The 18,618-nt window shown below is 46.4% G+C and overlaps 1 protein-coding gene across 3 annotated transcripts in view; it reads left to right on the top strand.

Moving 5' to 3' along the window:
* ZFAT (zinc finger and AT-hook domain containing) overlaps positions 1-13,191 on the top strand; it is a 192,790-nt gene extending 179,599 nt beyond the window's left edge. The window contains exon 16 of one of the 3 annotated variants that reach the window (XM_007462414.1): positions 12,646-13,191. In XM_007462414.1, coding sequence (XP_007462476.1) covers positions 12,646-12,885 — 240 coding nt within the window. In that variant the 3' untranslated portion in view covers positions 12,886-13,191. The remainder of the gene's footprint in view (positions 1-12,645) is intronic. The other 2 variants (XM_007462415.1, XM_007462416.1) reach the window with 2 other exon arrangements.
* Positions 13,192-18,618: the final 5,427 nt, after the last annotated feature.

Below are 18,618 nucleotides of genomic sequence, written 5' to 3'. Positions count from 1 at the left end.
CCCGCGTCTCCTGCATCGGCAGGCGGACTCTCAAGCACTGCGCCACCAGGGAAGCCCTATTGTAGTCTTTTTTATAAAGGAATTTATAAATTGAATTAAAAGAAACTTCCACTGAAGAGACTCAACAAGTAAAAATAATTACTGAAATGATCGCTTAAATAAAGTGTTTCGCCAGAGAAGTCTTCACCAAGTGTATGATCCTTTTAATGTGTTGGTGGATTGTGTTTGCTAGTATTTTGTTGGGGATTTTTGTATCTATATTCATCAGTGATATTGGTCTGTAATTTTCTTTTTTTGTAGTATCTTTGTCTGGTTTTGGTATCAGGGTGATGGTGGCCTCATAGAATGTGTTTGGGAGTATTCCTTCCTCTGCAGTTTTTTGGAAGAGTTTGAGAAGGTTGGGTGTTAGCTCTTCTCTAAATGTTTGATAGAATTCACCTGTGAAGGAATAAAGACACAGACTAAGACAATGGACTTGAGGACACGGGGAGGGGGAAGGGTAAGCTGGGACAAAGTGAGGGAGTGGCATGGACATATATACACTACCAAATGTAAAACAGATAGCTAGTGGGAAGCAGCCACATAGCACAGGGAGATCAGCTCAGTGCTTTGTGACCACCTAGAGGGGTGGGATAGGGAGGGTGGGAGGGAAACGCAAGTGGGAGGAGATATGGGGCTATATGTGCATGTATAGCCGATTCACTTTGTTATACAGCAGACACGAACACACCACTATAAAACAATTATACTCCAATAAAGATTTTTTTTTTTTCTTAAAAATGCATGGGAGCAATTACCAACAAGTTACTCCATAGCTGGGGCTTTGATAAATGATTTAATTGAACTGAACTCAAAGGCTGCATTTACAGTGATTCTAAGTTTTGGAATTCAGTGCTTGATTTGCATTCCATAGTAAAACTTTTACTCTGAAAAATGTTTTAAGAGGATAAATATTGCTACTGAAATTCCACTAGGAAAGGTAAAGGCAATGCTCTCAGTGGTTTTCTGTAGGTGTGAAGTAAAATCTTTAAGACATACTGTATCGTGACTTTTGTTAACAGGATACTGTGATGTGTTTAGGTGGCCTTTGAATCCAGAGATAGTAGATCAAAACTCCACACATCAGTGACTCATACATTCAAGAAACTTTAGGCGTCTGGCATGTCATTATTTTTCAGAAAAATTATTATTTGTACTATTTTGGAGGCGGATCCTGAGGCACTGATTTTACCTTCTTGGGTTATGTAATATTTTAACTACCTTAATGGGCTTTTTGTTAACAGCAGCCCCAAAATATGACGGTACTGTCTCTTAAAACTCAAGAACTAAAAAGTTTCCAAATATATTCATTAAAAAAGTATTCTCTGTGCTATGAGAACCAAATCAAATGTAACACCTTAAATAAAGTTCTTCCTATATAAAAAAAAAAAAAAAAAAAAAAAAAAAAAGAATTTACCTGTGAAGCCATCTGGTCCTGGACTTTCATTTGTTGGAATATTTTTGATCACAGTTTCAATTTCGTTACTTGTGATTGGTCTGTTCACATTTCCTATTTCTTCTTGGTTCAGTCTTGGAAGGTTATACCTTTCTAAGAATTTGTCCATTTCTTCCAGGTTGTCCATTTTATTGGCCTAGAGTTGCTTGTAGTAGTCTCTCTGGATGCTTTGTATTTCTGTGGTGTCTGTTGTAACTTTTCTTTTTTTCATTTCTAATTTTATTGATTTGAATCCTCTCCCTCTTTTTCTTGACGAGTCTCGCTAAAGCTTTATCAATTTTGTTTATCTTCTCAGAAAACCAGCTTTTAGTTTTATTGATGTTTGCTATTGTTTTCTTTGTTTCTATTTCATTTATTTCTGCTCTGACCTTTATGATTTCTTTCCTTCTACTGACTTTGGGTTTTGTTTGTTCTTCTTTCTCTAGTTCCTTTAGGTGTAAGGTTAGATTGTTTATTTGAGACTTTTCTTGTTTCTTGAGGTAGGCTGGTATGGCTATAAACTTCCCTCTTAGAACTGCTTTTGCTGCATCCCATAGGTTTTGGATTGTCGAGTTTTCATTGTCACTTGTCTCTCGGTATTTTTTGATTTCCTCTTTGATTTCTTCACTGATCTCTTGGTTATTTAGTAACGTATTGTTTAGCCTCCACGTGTTTGTGTTTTTTACTTTTTTTCCCTGTAATTGATTTCTGATCTCATGGTGTAGTGGTCAGAAAAGATGCTTGATATGATTTCAGTTTTCTTAAATTTACCAAGGCTTGATTTGTGACCCAGGATGTGATCTATCCTGGAGAATGTTCCATATGCACTTGAGAAGAAAGTGTAATCTGCTGTTTTCGGATGGAATGTCCTGTAAACATCAGTTAAGTCTGTCTGGTCTAATGTGTCATTTAAAGCTTGTGTTTCGTTACTAATTTTCTGTCTGGATGATCTCTCCATTGGTGTAAGTGGGGTGTTAAAGTCCCCCACTATTACTGTGTTAGAGTCAATTCCCTCTTTTATAGCTGTTAGCATTTGCCTTATGTATTGAGGTGCTCCTATGTTGGTGCATATATATTTATAATTGTTATATCTTCTTCTTGGATTGATCCCTTGATCATTATGTAGTGTCCTTCCCTGTCTCTTGTAACGTTCTTTATTTTAAAGTCTATTTTATCTGTTATGAGTATTGCTACTCCAGCTTTCTTTTGATTTCCATTTGCATGGAATATCTTTTTCCATCCCCTCACTTTCAGTCTGTATGTGTCCCTAGGTCTGAAGTGGGTCTCTTGTAGACAGCATATATATGGGTCTTGTTTTTGTATCCATTCAGTGAGCCTGTGTCTTTTGGATGGAACATTTAATCCATTCATATTTAAGGTAATTATCGATACGTATGTTCCTATTACCAGTTTCTTATTTGTTTTGGGTTTGTTTTCGTAGGTCCTTTTCTTCCCTTGTGTTTCTCACTCAGAGAAGTTCCTTTAGCATTTGTTATAGAGCTGGTTTGGTGGTGCTGAATTCTCTTAGCTTTTGCTTGTCTGTAAAGCTTTTGATTTCTCTGTTGAATCTGAATGAGATCCTAGCCGGGTAGAGTAATCTTGGTTTTAGGTTCTTCGCTTTCATCACTTTAAATATATCGTGCCACTCCCTTCTGGCTTGTAGAGTTTCGTCTGAGAAATCAGCTGTTAACCTTATGGGAGTTCCCTTGTATGTTATTTGTCATTTTTCCCTTGCTGCTTTCAATAATTTTTCTCTGTCTTTAATTTTTGTCAGTTTGATTACTGTGTGTCTCGGTGTGTTTCTCCTTGGGTTTATCCTGCCTGGGACTCTCTGCGCTTCCTGGAATTGGGTGGCTATTTCCTTTCCCATGTGTTCCACTATAATCTCTTCAAATATTTTCTCTGGTCCTTTCTCTCTCTCTTCTCCTTCTGGGACCCCTATAATGCATATGTTGGTGCATTTAATGTTGTCTCAGAGGTCTCTTAGGCTGTCTGCATTTCTTTTCTTTATTCCTTTCTCTTTATTCTGTTCCACGGCAGTGATTTCAACCATTCTGTCTTCCAGGTCACTTATCCGTTCTTCTGCCCCAGTTGTTCTGCTATTGATTCCTTCTAGTGTATTTTTCATTTCCGTTATTGTATTGTTCACCTCTCTTTGTTTGTTCTTTTTGTGTGTGTGTGTGGTGCGCGGGCCTCTCACTCAAGTGGCCTCTCCCGTTGTGGAGCACAGGCTCCGGATGCGCAGGCTCAGCGGCCATGGCTCACGGGCCCAGCTGCTCCGGGGCATGTGGGATCTTCCCGGCCCGGGGCACGAACCTGTGTCCCCTGCATCGGCAGGCGGACTCTCGACCACGGCGCCACCAGGGAAGCCCTCTTTGTTTGTTCTTTAATTCTTCTGGGTCTTTGTTAAACATCTCTTGCATCTTCTTGGTCTTTGCCTCCATTCTTTTCCTGAGGTCCTGGATCATCTTCACTATCATTATTCTGAATTCTTTTTCTGGAAGGTTGCCTATCTCCACTTCATTTGATTGTTTTTCTGGGGTTTTATCTTCTTCCTTCATCTGGTACACAGCCCTCTGCCTTTTCATCTTGTCTATATTTCTGTGAATGTGTTTTTTTGTCCACAGGCTGCAGGATTGTAGTTCTTTTTGCTTCTGCTGTCTGCCCTCTGGTGGACGAGGCTATCTAAGAGGCTTGTGCAAATTTCCTGATGGGAGGGAATGATGGTGGGTAGAGCTGGCTGTTGCTCTGGTGGGCCGAGCTCAGTAAAACTTTAATCTGCTTGTCTGCTGATAAGTGGGGCTGGGTTCCCTCCCTGTTGGTTGTTTGGCCTGAGGCAACCCAGCGCTGGAGCCTACCGGGCTCTTTGGTGGGGCTAATGGTGGACTCTTGGAGGGCTCAAGCCAAGGGGTACTTCCCAGAACTTGTGCTGCCAGTGTCCTTGTCCTCACGGTGAGACACAGCCACCCCCTGCCTCTGCAGGAGACCCTCCACCACTAGCAGGTAGGTATGGTTCAGTCACCTATGGGGTCACTGCTCCTTCCCCTGGGTCCCGATGCACACACTCCTTTGTGTGTGCCCTCCAAGAGTGGAGTCTCTGTTTCCTCCAGTCCTGTTGAAGTCCTGCAGTCAAATCCCACTAGCCTTCAAAGTCTGATTCTCTAGGAATTCCTTCTCCCGTTGCCGGACCCCCAGGTTGGGAAGCCTGACGTGGGCCTCAGAACCTTCACTCCAGTGGGTGGACTTCTGTGGTATACGTGTTCTCCAGTTTGTGAGTCACCCACCCAGCAGTTACAGGATTTGATTTTATTGTGATCGTGCCCCTCCTACCATCTCATTGTGGCTTCTGCTTTGTCTCTGGATGTGGGGTATCTTTTTTGGTGAGTTCCAGTGTCTTCCCGTCGATGATTGTTCAGCAGTTAGCTGTGATTCCGGTGCTCTCATGAGAGGGAGTGAGCGCACATCCTCTACACCATCTTCTTTGCAATGCTCTTTTTTTCTCTTTTCATTTGTGCATGGTCTAGTGTCACTTGCTCATAGGGTGCAGCATGCAGAGGCCTCGTACAGACCTTCAGGCCACTGTTGCTCCTGCGAAATGGCTGCAGGGCCACCTCAGCTCGGCGGGCCATGCAAGACACTGCCAGGTGTTCTTTTTCATTCTTGTCTGGTTGTAGTATTTGGGTTTTTGTCTGCAGCCCTCTAATTCTTACCGCATCATAGAGGCCGAGAATTTCCGCAGTGGAAGGGACCTTAGAAAGTGTTCACATTCTTCTGATTATTGGAAATGCTACCGTGTTCAAGACCGGGGTGTCTAGCCGCGGTCCAGCCTCGGCAGTGCAGGGATAACCCGAAGGGAGGACAGAGTCGGCGATTAAAGAAAATCCACTCACACCAGAGTCAGATGAGATGCTTGCCTTTTTTTTATTGCCACGCAAAAAGCCCTTTTTATATTTTGTTTAACTCTTATTACACCATTGATTTTTCAACAAATTCTCATGGTTACATTAATGATTATCTAATCATATAACACAATATTATGAATGCTTTCTTTTTTCAGCCTTCTCATAACAATGGTTGCTCAATGTCCCCCTGCGGTTTTCTTTTCTCAAAACGTCTGGCAGAACTTTCGTTCTTTGTTTCAGGTCTTGTGGTTACAGTGAGCTAATACAATCTTAAAACACACAGACTGTTCCGTCTTTGAGCATTCAAAGGGCCTAACTATTTTCCTGGTATAGTTCTAGATTCTTATCTAATAAAAAATTATCACTAGTTCACACAAAACTTTCTATATTCTAGCAAGGCATAAGCAATTTCTATCAAGTAACTTCTTTTATGCATAAATCTTAGGTTGCTTAGGAGGACATTCAACTTTTATATATATATGTTGCTTTCATGCAAAACATACTGGCAAAATATAAGTTGCCCTTTCCAAGCATTAATATCCATCTTCTCTTTTAATGTGGGCTGTTTCAATCTAAACATTCCCATGCTTGATCCTCTTTCCCATCGTGGAGGACGGGGAGTAGGTAATGGTGGGGGAGTTAAGGGGCCTTTTTGTCCCCCTGATGCTTTATCCCAAGGGGTTTTACTAAATTTCCATCGGGAATTACCATCTCCCAGGGACTCTACATGCCTTCCCCTAGGTTTTAATCCTCCGTCACCACATGCGAACAAACAAAGAAGTACACAGATCAAATAAATGTCAAACCCTTTAGTAATATTCATTATAATTCTATAAAGGCTGAGCTTCATCCGTAGACAACAGCTGTGCTGGTTCCCTTGGCTGTGCTCAAGGGATACTTGTCACATCCGGATGGCTCTCAGCAGTGTCTCCTTCAGGAAACCACCCCTGACAACTGCCCACTCTGCCCCCTGCCCACCCTGGGGGTCCAGGAGAAGTGTCCTGTCTGCCCCCTCCACTAGTCTGCAAGCCCTTTCAGGATGGGGGCATGAGGGGCCCACGGTTCTGTTTCCAGCTTCCAGCAGAGTGTCTGACACATTAAATTCTCCTTAGGACAGGAGGCTGAGAGGGCATCTGAAGTACATGGGGACTCAGCATATGACAGATGAGAGCCAGAGGCTTGTCAGTTGGCTTATTCAGTAAATGGCTGACCATTCAGAGTTGTCCATACAGAGGCCACGGTCTGCCTGTCTTGCAGCACAGGTGCTAATGTAACTGCACATCCCTGCTGCAGCCACGGTAGCACCTTTCCTGGCCAGCAGACCATTGCAAGCACTGGCCCTTCAGATCTGCTCCGATTTTAAAGCTTGTCTTCTGTCCCTCTTCTGGTGTGTCGCTCGCTCTGGGCCTGGCAACTTTTGCCTGCCTGCCTGCTGGGCATTATCGTCAGGTGATGCTCCGTAGGGCCTGGTTACACGTGAGGACCCCGGCAAGCAGCCCTTTACGTGGCAAAAGCTCTCTTCAAGATCAGACCTCGTCTTTCTTAGAAAACCAGCCTCGCTCCAGTGTCTTCATGCACCTTCTGCAGGGTCTGCTGCGTTCACTCTGCATAGTAACTGTCATTCCTGCCGGTACAGGAGGAAATGCTGACTTGGGACCTCTTGCCTCGTCTTCTCTCGTGGTGCAGGCTGAGTGCCCACCCTCTTCTCACCTCCCCGCTGATGCGCTACTCTGGAGAGTTCAGTTTCTCCACCGCTTTTCAAAGTGCCAGCTCTGTGCCCAGCATGGTGCTGAGAACCATCCTCTGCTTTTGAGGGAAAATGTTTTCTCGGCCAGAACACCTTGTGTCTTTTAGAAGAAGCAATTCTGCGTCTTCCTTCTTTTTCTTTTTTCCTCTCTTGCTTTTTGCCTCATTTTCCCCAATTATTAAAGGATGGGATTATTTTTAAAATGTCGGTGACAGAAAAAAGAGAAGAGGGGCCCATGGTTGTACAGCACATAGATGCCCACGAGGAGTGCCGACCCCCTTCTGGTGCGGGTGTGGAGCCCGATGCCGTCTGTTCAGGAGGTGCTGGCTAGGCCCTTCCTCGTGCCAGGCCACATCACAGGTGCTGGAATAAAGTGGCCAAAACACGGCCCAGGTCCCTGCTTTCATGAAGCTCACAATGATGAGCAGATAGATGAACAGGTGATGTGATTCCCAGGGGCGACAGTGCAGTGAAGGAACGAGGGCAGGAGAGGCCAGAGTGTGCCCGAGGCTGCTGCTTCTGCTAGGGAGGTGGCTCTGGGAAGTCCTGTTGGACGCGGTGACAATGGAGTGGGAGCCCAAAGGGAGTGAGGGAGGGGCTCCGAGCAGGGCAGCCACGCTGGGGGAGGACCCAGGGGGCCGGGAGGGCACTGGGCATGGGACGGCGGCTCCGGGCAGGCAGGGTCTGGCCAGGCACGGGTGCCCAAGGGGCTGTGCTCAGTGAGGGGACACACAGTGTGGCACGTAGGGTTGTGTGCTGCCCTCTTCACTCATTCACACATAAGCCTTTTCTCGCTTAACGCAGAGCCTGTAGGGCATGAGGGAGGTGCTGAGCATCCAAGTCTTAGATGGCAGGGCCCTGTCTGTGTATTTGGGAGGCGGTGCAGCAGAGCAGAGGTGTGCAGACTGGGGCACAAGCAACCCCACCCACATCCCAACTATCCCTTAGCCGCCGTCATCTCCGTGGAGGAGACAGGGTCTCGGTGGGAAGCTGCTCCCCACGAGTACAGAGCCCAGCAGAGTGCCCTGGTCTGTTAGAGATCTGGTCTAGATTCTGGAACGCTTGAGGTGGGCAGAGCTGCAGAACTCAGAGGCTGACTTAGTGAATAATTTGCACAGTCCTATAGGTTAAGGTTTTCCACTAAGCTCTCTATGCTGCCGATAATTTAGCTGGGAGATGTGTTAGATACAGCACTTGGGGAAAAGGGAGTACCCATCTCAGGGGATAATGACACTGTGAAGCCAGATTATTTCTACCGTGGAGAACAATTTTAAGCCTGTGCTAGTAGATTAAACCACTAGAGTGATCGTTTTGAACAAAGAAAATGGTCGAGAGCTATACAGCCAGCCATAAACTGATTGGGGTGGGTAAAGAGTAATAATTCAACCCTGTTGATCTATGGCCTGTAATCCCTTTAGTTGCTGCCACACTACAGCAGCTGAGGAAGGTCCCCGGACCTGAGGTCACCCAGACTAACGTCCAGATTTTGCTACTTTCCAGCTGTTTGACCTTAGATGAGTCACCAGACGTTAGAGGTTTCATTCAGAGATGCGCAAGCCACGAGATGCTGTGTGCAGATGATTGGGATGAGGCCGGGAGAGTGTCCACTGGGTTTCACGGGGACAGGGAAGGAATGCCATGGTTTGCAGAAACACAAAGCCAAACCACAAACAGAGTGGGAATCATGTAACAGGTGGAGTGTGGGAAGTGGGAGGAGGGGCTTGCTCTGCAGGGAGCCTCCGTGCCTCCCTCTGTAACGCAGCCCTCCGCCACCCCTGGCTCCTGTTTCTCCAGCCGTACGTGAAGCGGGGCCTCTCCGGGGCCGGCGGAGCTGCTCACTCAAGCTCGTGAGAACGTAAACTTGTGGTGAGTTAGGCTTTGGACGCCCCGCCTGTTACAGCTGTGCCATCTGGAGGGCCACTCTTCACAGGACTTCTGTGAACTGGACATTTATCTTTGTCTTCGTCACTCTGTCTGCTGAATTAAGCCCAACAGACCGTGTTTGGAAAGTTTATTTTACTCTTATAATTAGCAGTGAGTGAATTTAACTGGTGATTCTGGAGGACAAATCCCTAGAGCTGAAAATTGGAAAAAAAAATGGAGAAGGGATTATGTTAAATAGACTTAATACGTAGAAAAGGTAATGTGGGCAAATAAATGTAGCTATTTAGAGGGAGAGACAGATGATGCGAAGTCTTCTCTTCCCATGTTAGGCGAGTTGCGGCTCAGGGGCTGCCGCGGATTGGGTGATGCAGGACGCTTCCTGGGACGCCGCCAGCGTCTTCCTTTGTAAGAGCAAGTCTCAGTCTCTCAGCTGGTGAGTGAGGCTCTTCAGGATGTGGTTGTGAACCTCATTTCAGGCCTCACCCGCCCCCGCTTCCCAGCACCGCCTCTCCTGTGACTCATGCACTTTGGACAGACACACAGCCCCTGGGAGCCTCCCCTGTGCAGACACACTCGAGGTCTGGGGTCCCTCGCTCAGCTAGGAGCAAAGCCTCAGTGCAGACGAGGGGCCCGTAGGAGACGCAGGATGGGGATGCAGGAGTCCTCCGGGCTTTGAGGGAGGGCACGAGAAGCGTGGTGGGGAAGCCTGGAATCGGAGGGTTGTGGAAGCAGCGAAGGGGGCGTCTCAGTGAGTAAAGCGGAGGTTGGCTCAGCAGCGTCAGACAGCAAAGGACCGTGTGGGGAGGTGAGGGTGGAACTCTGCCCAGTGGGCTTGGTGACCGGGAGGTGGCGGTGGCCCTGGTGGGGCTGTGGGCACATGCCTGCTCTTTGCCGCCTTCCCTCGGCCTGCCGTGCCTTTTCCCACCATCTGCAGACAGCGCCTTTCACAAAGTGGCCCCGGGCCCTGATGTGGCAGAGTTAGCATGTAATTGCCCTTATTTCGAGCACGGTGGCCTCATGTTGGTTTCTGCCCTTCTTCCACATCTGTGGGCAGTGGCCACGCCTCAGTCGTCCTGGGACCTCCTGGGACGGCTCCTGGGTGTGTGTCCACCCTGCTGCCATGGGAACAGGAGCTGCAGCCTCTGCTCATCAAAGCCCTGGGCCCGGCAGGGATGTCTTTGTCCGGGGCAGTAGTGTCAGCCCTTGTCAGTACTCAGCCATCGAGGCGCTAGGGTTGTCCAAGAAGAGAGTGAAATCTTAGGCTGGTGACGTCTTCCGCCTTTTAGGCTTCATTTCTGATGATGGCAATCACTGTGTGTGAACGACAGTGCCAGGAGGGTGTCTCAAAGCTCGTGTATTGGTTGATCTCACCCTTTTTGGGGGGCACCATTGTGTCATCTGTTTACCTGAAGTGCATCAGCTTGTTTTGCACACCTGAGGCTGGGACCTCAGCATAAATCACCCATGCCGCCTGACTTCTTTCTTCATGTAGAATTTACTGACAGTTAAGAGAAAAGCATTTGTTGAGTATTCCTTCCCCGTTTCCCACCCTTCTGTCAGGTACCTTCTTTCAAAGTGAAATAAATCAATATTTACTTCTAAAGTCTCGGTTCGCAGTACATTTTCCCATTTAAATGAGATTGAAACAAACAGTAAAAGAAGAAGAAAAAAAAGGCCTCCATCTACTGCAGAAAAACAGCTCAGGCTAAATGGATTAATACTTTCCACTCAGGGTATCTCTCTAGCTTCTGGTAAATTCCGTCAGTCCAAGTGAAACGTTCCTTCCAGTCAGTAACTTTGTGTGGAGCCCACCCCAGAGGTGCCTTGTCCATTTTCTTCTCTGCATTAAACATGACCCCGTCTGACACAGCCCTTCCTGCTGTCAGGGAATGACACAGGCACAGGGCCGAGGGAGACCCCTGGAACCCGCATGGGGCATTCCCAGAGACGGCGCGGGGTCGTGGCTTGTTATAGAGGGCCAGGCAGGGAGGAGACCGTCCCACACCAGGCTCCAGCTGTGAAGGGAGTCAGAAGCGTCACGAATGGGAGCTCACGGAGGCCACCTGAGCAAACCCACTGCTTCCAGTCTCTCCTGGGGGTCCTGGGAGTCATTGCTCCTTCTGCCCTCTCTGCCTGGAGTCCCATCCCCATGCCTCCTCCGGAGGCTGCCCTGGCACTCTGTCAGAGCATCGCTCGGTTCCTGTGTCTGCCCCGCTAGACTGGTTTTCCACCATGTGCTGCCTGAGCGCCCATCAGGGCACCTGCACCCAGTGGAGCATCGTTGCACAAATACTGGGTTTTTGCTTCGTGCCAGGCATCCGCCCTGCCCACCTGGCTCTGGGGGAAGAGCTGTGCCGGGGCAGTGCCGTCCTAGCCCTCACGGAGCTCAGTCCACTGGGACCTGATAAAATGACCTGATAAAATGAATGATTGAATAATTGACATGCCGCAGTACCTTAAGAAAACGTTGTTCAGTACACGAATGAAGACACCAGAAGCACGGTGATGTTATTAAGCACCCACTTTGCATACGGAATCTTCAGTTCTCCTAGCCATTCTCTGAAGTGGGCATTTTCGTCCCTGTTTTACAGATGAGACACCTGAGAGTCATAGGGGAGAGTGGGCAAGGCTCACAGCTAACTGCGGGGGAGCTGCTGTGTAAGCCCTGCGAAGTGCAGGACAAAGTTCTTTCCACCTCGCCTTTCAGACCCCTTGGGGAAGGCCGGTCTCCGTGACATCCCTCCCTACATCTGAGGGCTCTCGTTCCCCAGCTCAGCAAGTCCAGGCCCCTTCACTGTCCTCCTGGGCTGGTTTTCTAATCCTTCAGTCATTTTTGCAGCTCTTAGGGTCTCAACACTTTCTAAATCTTTCCCATATTGTTTGTATCATTGCTGTTCTCAGAATCAAAGACAGTTGTAAAACAGACCAGAATGCACAGTCAGGGAGCTGGGGCCTTAGCACCAGTTGGAATTTGGCCTTGTCTGGAATCAGCCTGCTTGGAGCTACAGAGAAAGGCCCGCCCGTAGGAGTGAGCAGGCCCCTCCACTGACAGAGCCCCGGGGCAGTGAGTGCCCATCAGCAGACCCCTCCCGTGGCTCTGAGGCACTAGTGTTGAAGGACGACACCTGGGCAAAACCAGGCGTGCAAGGGCGTGTGCTCCTGCCTGGTGTGCTGTTGATCTTCATACACAGAGCTGAGCTCCCAGAGTGTGTGGAGAGACAGATAAGCCAGGATAAACTAGTCCCTTTTTCACCACCAAATGGACCAGCTATGAATTTCCAGGAGACCCCGCACCCAACCCTCTACACGGTTGCAGGAAGTAACTCCTAGAGTGCCTCGGCAACTCCCACGCCTCTGGGAGGCATCACGAGAAGAGCTTGGACTGGGTGTTTGAACTTGGGTTCCACCATTAGCCCCAGCTGGGGCCCCTGACCACGTTGCTTTGCACCGGTGAGCGTCGCTCTCCTCATCTATAAACCGGGGGTGAAAGCAAGCGTAGAGCATTGCTGAGATGATTCTGTGCAGGAAGGACCAGCTCCTGGAATGTGCCAGATGCACCATAGGCAGTCGCTGTGATTCTCTTGTCCTGCTGGACCTGGAAGTGGGGCCCGTGTGACCTTTCTCTTGCCCTCCCACAGGTCACGGACGAGGAGCCCAGTTCCAACCACACGGTCATGATCCAGGAGACCCTCCAGCAGGCCTCCGTGGAGCTGGCTGAGCAGCATCACTTGGTGGTGTCCTCCGACGACGTGGAGGGCATTGAGACGGTAACCGTCTACACGCAGGGCGGGGAGGCCTCGGAGTTCATCGTCTACGTGCAGGAGGCCATGCAGCCCGTGGAGGAGCAGGCCGTGGGGCAGCCGGCCCCGGAGCTCTAGAGGACACGCAGTGTGGGACAGCACCACGGGGCAGGGCTGCCGGCCTCTGCGCAGCCCCCGGGACAGCCAGGGCGGGGAGGCCCCAGAGCAGTGCTCTCCGCAGGCTCTCCTCTGCGCTGTCCGCCCTGGTGGCCGCATGAGACTCTCCTGGCCCTGCTTTGGGTGGGCGAGGGGTCGGCATCACCAGCGACACAGGAGTGCTGCCCCCAGCACAGGCACATGCACCTTCCCCCCGCGTCGTCTGCTTCCAGAAAGACCTGTGCCTCAACTCCCCAGACATGGCCCATACCGCATAGCCCCTTTGCTTCAGGTGTCGAACAGAGGCCCCCAGTTCTCATCAGCGTCTTCCCTGAATCACAGCCCAACTCCTTGACCCCTGTCTGGGTGCCGAATCTTTACCTGGGACTGCTCTGCAGCCTGGTAACCAGGAGATAGCTGTCAGAGAAAGTAACCTTACGGTGTTTGAGTCACCTGTGAGAGAAAAGAGGGGAGGGGTTATCTACACAGTTCTACCCTCCTCAGGCATCAAGGGCGCTTATTATCATGTGAAGTAACTATGGTCTGACGGCCTTCCCGCTCCCATCACAGGTGGTGGTCTCCGCTTACTATCTTGGAATTCTTTTGCTTTTAAAATAAATGCACTTTCTCCTATTCACCTCCCTCTCTACAGAGGTGAGGTGGGTAGAATAAAAGCATCCTCTGCCTGAGTACTTCTGCTCCTCTGTTAGGTTGGTGGGTTTACCTTTCCCCTTCCCAAGTCAGAATCCGGGATTTGGACCCCACCCAGGACCACCCACTCTGAGACCCAGGCCCTCAAAATGTGACAGTGATGCTCGTTCTCCCTCTGAAGCATTAGCCTTGCTTTGGGGCCACTGTTTGAGGTTAACGGGCTTACGCCCCACGTCCTGGCACCTCGCATTGGGTTTGCTGCAGCCCCTTCCCACCTTGGGAGGAGCAGTAAACCAACAGTCAGGAGCCTCCGTGATGCTCTCTAGTCCGACTGCCTTTTAGTCCAGGTGCTCGTGATAAATCCCGTATCTTTTGGCGCCTCTGCCGTGTGACAGCTTTGTGGAGGCACCGAGGCGAGTCCTACTGCCCCCTGTCCAGCCCCGGGGTCTCCTGACATTGTCACCCAACATCCAGCTCACTGAGGTCAAGACCTTTTTTTCTATCAAATGAAATTTTATTTAATTTATAGTGATTCTAACCAATTGTTTGAATAAACCATCCTTTTAAGTTGTAAAATACCAAGCTATTGCCTCATGGTTTTAGATTTCCACATTTCTAGACTAGACAATGAAATCATCTATATTACATAGGACGGCTCACAAAACTGTTCATCTGAAACAACGTTTTTGATGCTCTTTGGGCACTAAAAACAGCCAAAACTTTTGATTCAGTAACAAATGAAGAAAAAGCTTGAGAATTATTTTTAATCCTACAATGGTTTGCTGTCCTTTGTTTCCAAGGAAGACATTACTGACCCATTTTCAGTAAAGAGTGAACTTTGAGTTATTTCTCTAATAAGGGTGGTGGATTTTTACCAGTCTTGGTAAAGGTAAATGGTACAACGAAATGATGGATTTTTTTTCTCTTAATGTTTAGAAGCCTGTGTGTCGTGTTTGTTTGTTTGTTTCTTGACATATAATTGACCTACGACACTACGTTAGTTCCAGGTACACAACATAGTGATAGGATATTTCTATATACATTACAAAATGATCACCACAGTAAGTCTAGTTATTGTCTGTCATCATACAAAGTTATTACACAGTTATTGACTGTATTTCCCCATCCTGTACATTTCATCCCCATGACTCATTTGTTTTGCAACTGGAAGTTTGTACCTCTTAATCTCCCTCACATATTTCACTTACCCCTCCAACCCCTTTCCCCTCTGCAACCACCTGTTTGTTTTCTGTATCTGTTTCTGAGTCCGTTTCTGTTTTGTTACGTTTGTTCATTTGTTTTGTTTTTTGGATTCCACATATAAGTGAAATCATATGGTATTTGTCTTTATCTAACTTATTGCACTTAGCATAATACCGTCTAAGTCCATCCATGTTGTCACAAATGGCTAGATTCCATTCTTTTTTATGGCTGAGTAATGTTCTATTGTGTAGATATACCACATATTCTTTACCCATTCATCTGTTGATGGGCACTTAGGTTGCTTTCATATATTGGCTATTGAAAATAATGCTGCAGTGAACATAGGGGTACATATATCTTTTTGAATGAGTGTTTTAGTTTTTGTGCTGAAAAAATACCCAGTTGTGGAATTGCTGATTGTATGGTAGTTCTGTTTTTAATTTTTTGAGGAACTGGCATACTGTTCTCCATAGTGGCTGCACCAATTTGCATTCTCACCAGCAGTGCACAAGGGATCCCTTTTCTCCATATCCTCACCAACACTTGTTATTTGCTGCTTTTTTGATAACAGCCATTCTGACAGGAGTGAGGCGATATCTCGCTGTGGTTTTCCTTTGCATTGCCCTGATGATCAGTGATAGTGAGCATCTTTTCATGTGTCTGTTGGCCATCTGTATGTCTTATTCGGAAAAATTTCTATTCAGGTCTTCAGCCCATTTTTTAATTGGGTTGTTTATTTATTTTTGATGTTGAGTTGTATGAGTTCTTTGGATATTTTGGATATTAACCCCTTATCTGATATATTGTTTGCAGATATTTTCTCCCATTCAGTAGGTGGCCTTTTCATTTTGTTGATGACTTCCTTTATGGTGCAAAAGCCTTTTAGTTTGATGTATTCTCATGTGTTTAGTTTTGCATTTGTTTCCCTTGTCTGAGAAGACATATTAAACAAAAAATACATTGCTCTGACTGGTGTCAGAGAGCATACTGCTTATGTTTTCTTCTAGGGGGTTTATGTTTTCAGGTCTTAGATTTAAGTCTTTAATCCACTTTGAGTTTTTTTTTGTATACGGTGTGAGAAAATGTTCTAATTCTATTCCTCTATATGCAGCTGTCCAGTTTTCTCAGCTGGAGGTTTTGTTTATTTATTGGAGAAATTTCTTTCCCCCCATTGTATATTCTTGTCTCCTTTGTTGTAGATTAATTGACCATCCATGTAAGTTGGGTTTATTTCTGGGTTCTCTATTCTGTGTCATTGATCTACGTGTCTGTTTTTGTGCCAGTACCTTACTGTTTTGATCACTGTGGCTTCGTAGTGTAGTTTGAAACCAGGGAGTGTGATACCTCCAGCTTTATTGTTCTTTCTCAAGAGTGTTTTGGCTCTTTGGGGTCTTCAGTGTTTCCATAAAAATTTTAGGGTTATTTATTCTAGTTCTGTGAAAATGCCATTGGTATTTTGGTGGGGATTGTATTGAATCTGTAGATTGCCTTGGGTAGTATGGTCATTTTAACAATATTAATTCTTCCAATCCATGAACATGGTATATCTTTCCATCTGTTTGTGCTGTCTTCAGAGTCTTAAGAGTTTTCCAAATACAGGTCTTTTACCTCCTGGTTTAGATTTATTCCTAGGTGTTTTATTCTTTTTAATGTAATTATAAGTGGGATTGTTTTCTTAATTTCTCTTTCTGATGGTTCATTGTTAGTGTATAGAAATGCAACAGATTTCTGTATATTAATTTTGTATCCTGCAACTTTACTCAATTCATTTATTAGTTCTAACAGATTTTTAGATTTTTGGTGGCACCTCTAAGGTTTTCTATATATAGTATCATGTCATCTTCAAACAGTGACAGTTTTACTTCTTTCTTTCCAATTTGGATTCCTTTTATTTCTTTTTCTTGTCTGATTGCTATGGCTGGGGACGTATTATGTTGAATAAAAGTGGCAAGAGTGGGCGTTCTTGTCTTGTTCCTGATCGTAGAGGAAATGCTTTCACTATTGAATATGACGTTAGCTGTGGGATTTTCATATGTGGCTTTTATTATGTTGAGGTGTGCTCCCTCTATACCGACACTGTTGAGAGTCTTCATCATAAATATATACTGAATTCTGCCGAAAGCCTTTTCTGCGTCTGTTGAGATGATCATATGATTTTCATTTTTCAATTTGTTAATGTGGTGTATCACATTGATTGATTTGGAGATATTGGACTATCCTTGCATCCCTGGAATAAATCCCACTTGATCATGGTGTATGATCCTTTTAATGTATTGTTGAATTTGGTTTGATAATATTAGGTTGAGGATTTTTGCATCTAAGTTCATCAGTGATATTATCCTGTAATTTTCTTTTTTTGTGGTGTCTTTGTCTGGTTTTGGTATTGATGATGCTGGCCTCGTAGACCATGTTCAGAAATGTTCCTTTCTGTTGAAGTTTTTGGAATAGTTTGAGAAAGATAGGTGTTAACTCCTCTCTAAATGTTTGGTAGAATTCACCTGGTAAACTCTCTGGTCCTGGACTTTTGTTTGTTGGGAGTTTTTATTACAGATTCAATTTTATGACTGGTAATTTGTTCGTATTTTTTATTTCTTCCTGATTCAGTCTCAGGAGATTGTACGTTTCTAGGAATTTATCCATTCCTTCTAGGTTGTACATTTTTGGGGTGTTATAGTCATTTTGTGGTTCATAGTCATTTCTTGTGATCCTTTGTATTTGTGCGGTGTCAGTTATAACTTCTCACCGAGGTCAAGGTTTGTTTCCTCCGAGAACCCTTTCTTCAGATGAAATCTCACGCAGGTGTATAAGCAGATGTACAAACAGGTGAAGTGGTAGTTGTTCTGGATGAAGAGGGTAGAGTCCATAGCCCCGTGCACTTGGCCTTCATTGTCACCACCCTCTCACCCCAGCCAGGTCTGAGGGGACCTCCTGGGGGAAACTTAAAAGCTGCTGCTCTAATACAGGGAGGGGAGTGGCTGCTTTCCCTAGGCCAGGAAGGCAAGAAGTGCCACTGGAACTCAGAGGAAGCAAGGACACTTCCCACTCAGGATAAGCTTCGTGGTGCAGGTGGCCTGTGATTGGGGCTTTGTAAACTAGATAGAGTTTGCACTTGCAGGGAGTGGAGTCGAAGGAGAGGGAGGGGATTCCAAAGAAGAGTAACAGTGGCGCTAACCCCTGGGGGTGGGACAGCATGGAGGATGAATGGTGAGCCATGAGCGTTTCTGTTAGGCTGGTGGGTCCTCTAAGGGGAAAGACAGAAGGGTCAACCAGAAGCCAGAACCTAGAGGAATAGGTTGGATATTGGAGATGATGGATATTGATTTTATTCAATAAACGTAACTCAATGAAATTAAATGGGAACCCAGTGGCCATTTAATAGACCCAGGGTGCAAAGGTCAGAGTGGTATTCCAGAGAGATTAATCCTGCCCAAGTATCCGTGTAAGTTCTGTTGAGATGGTTGAGCATCCAGGTCAGAGACAGAGAGTCTGGGCTCAGATCCAGTTCTGTCACTTTTCTGAGTGACCATGGCATGTTCTATGCCTGTCTGAGTTTTAGTTTACTGATCTCTGAAAGGGGTCTGATGATAATTGCTAACTCCTAAGATTACTGAGAGCATTAACTGAACAGAGCCCAAGAAGCCATTAGCAGAGCACCTGGCCCACGCTCTGTAATTATCCATTATTATTTGTGCTCCTGGTAACGGGGCCCGCAAATATGAACATCCCTCAAACAACACACTCAAAATGGTCATGATCTCGTGGGAAAGATGCAACATGAATGCACAAAAGAAAAAGTCTAACTGCATGTGCTCGGTGTAAGCCGTGGGGTGAGGCTGGAGGGAGGAGCCTGCCCTTCCCAGG

This window comes from Lipotes vexillifer, unplaced genomic scaffold, assembly GCF_000442215.2.
Source record: "Lipotes vexillifer unplaced genomic scaffold, Lipotes_vexillifer_v1.1 scaffold981, whole genome shotgun sequence".
Taxonomy (NCBI): Eukaryota; Metazoa; Chordata; class Mammalia; order Artiodactyla; family Lipotidae; genus Lipotes; species Lipotes vexillifer.
This window is presented reverse-complemented; position numbering and strand designations above follow the sequence as displayed.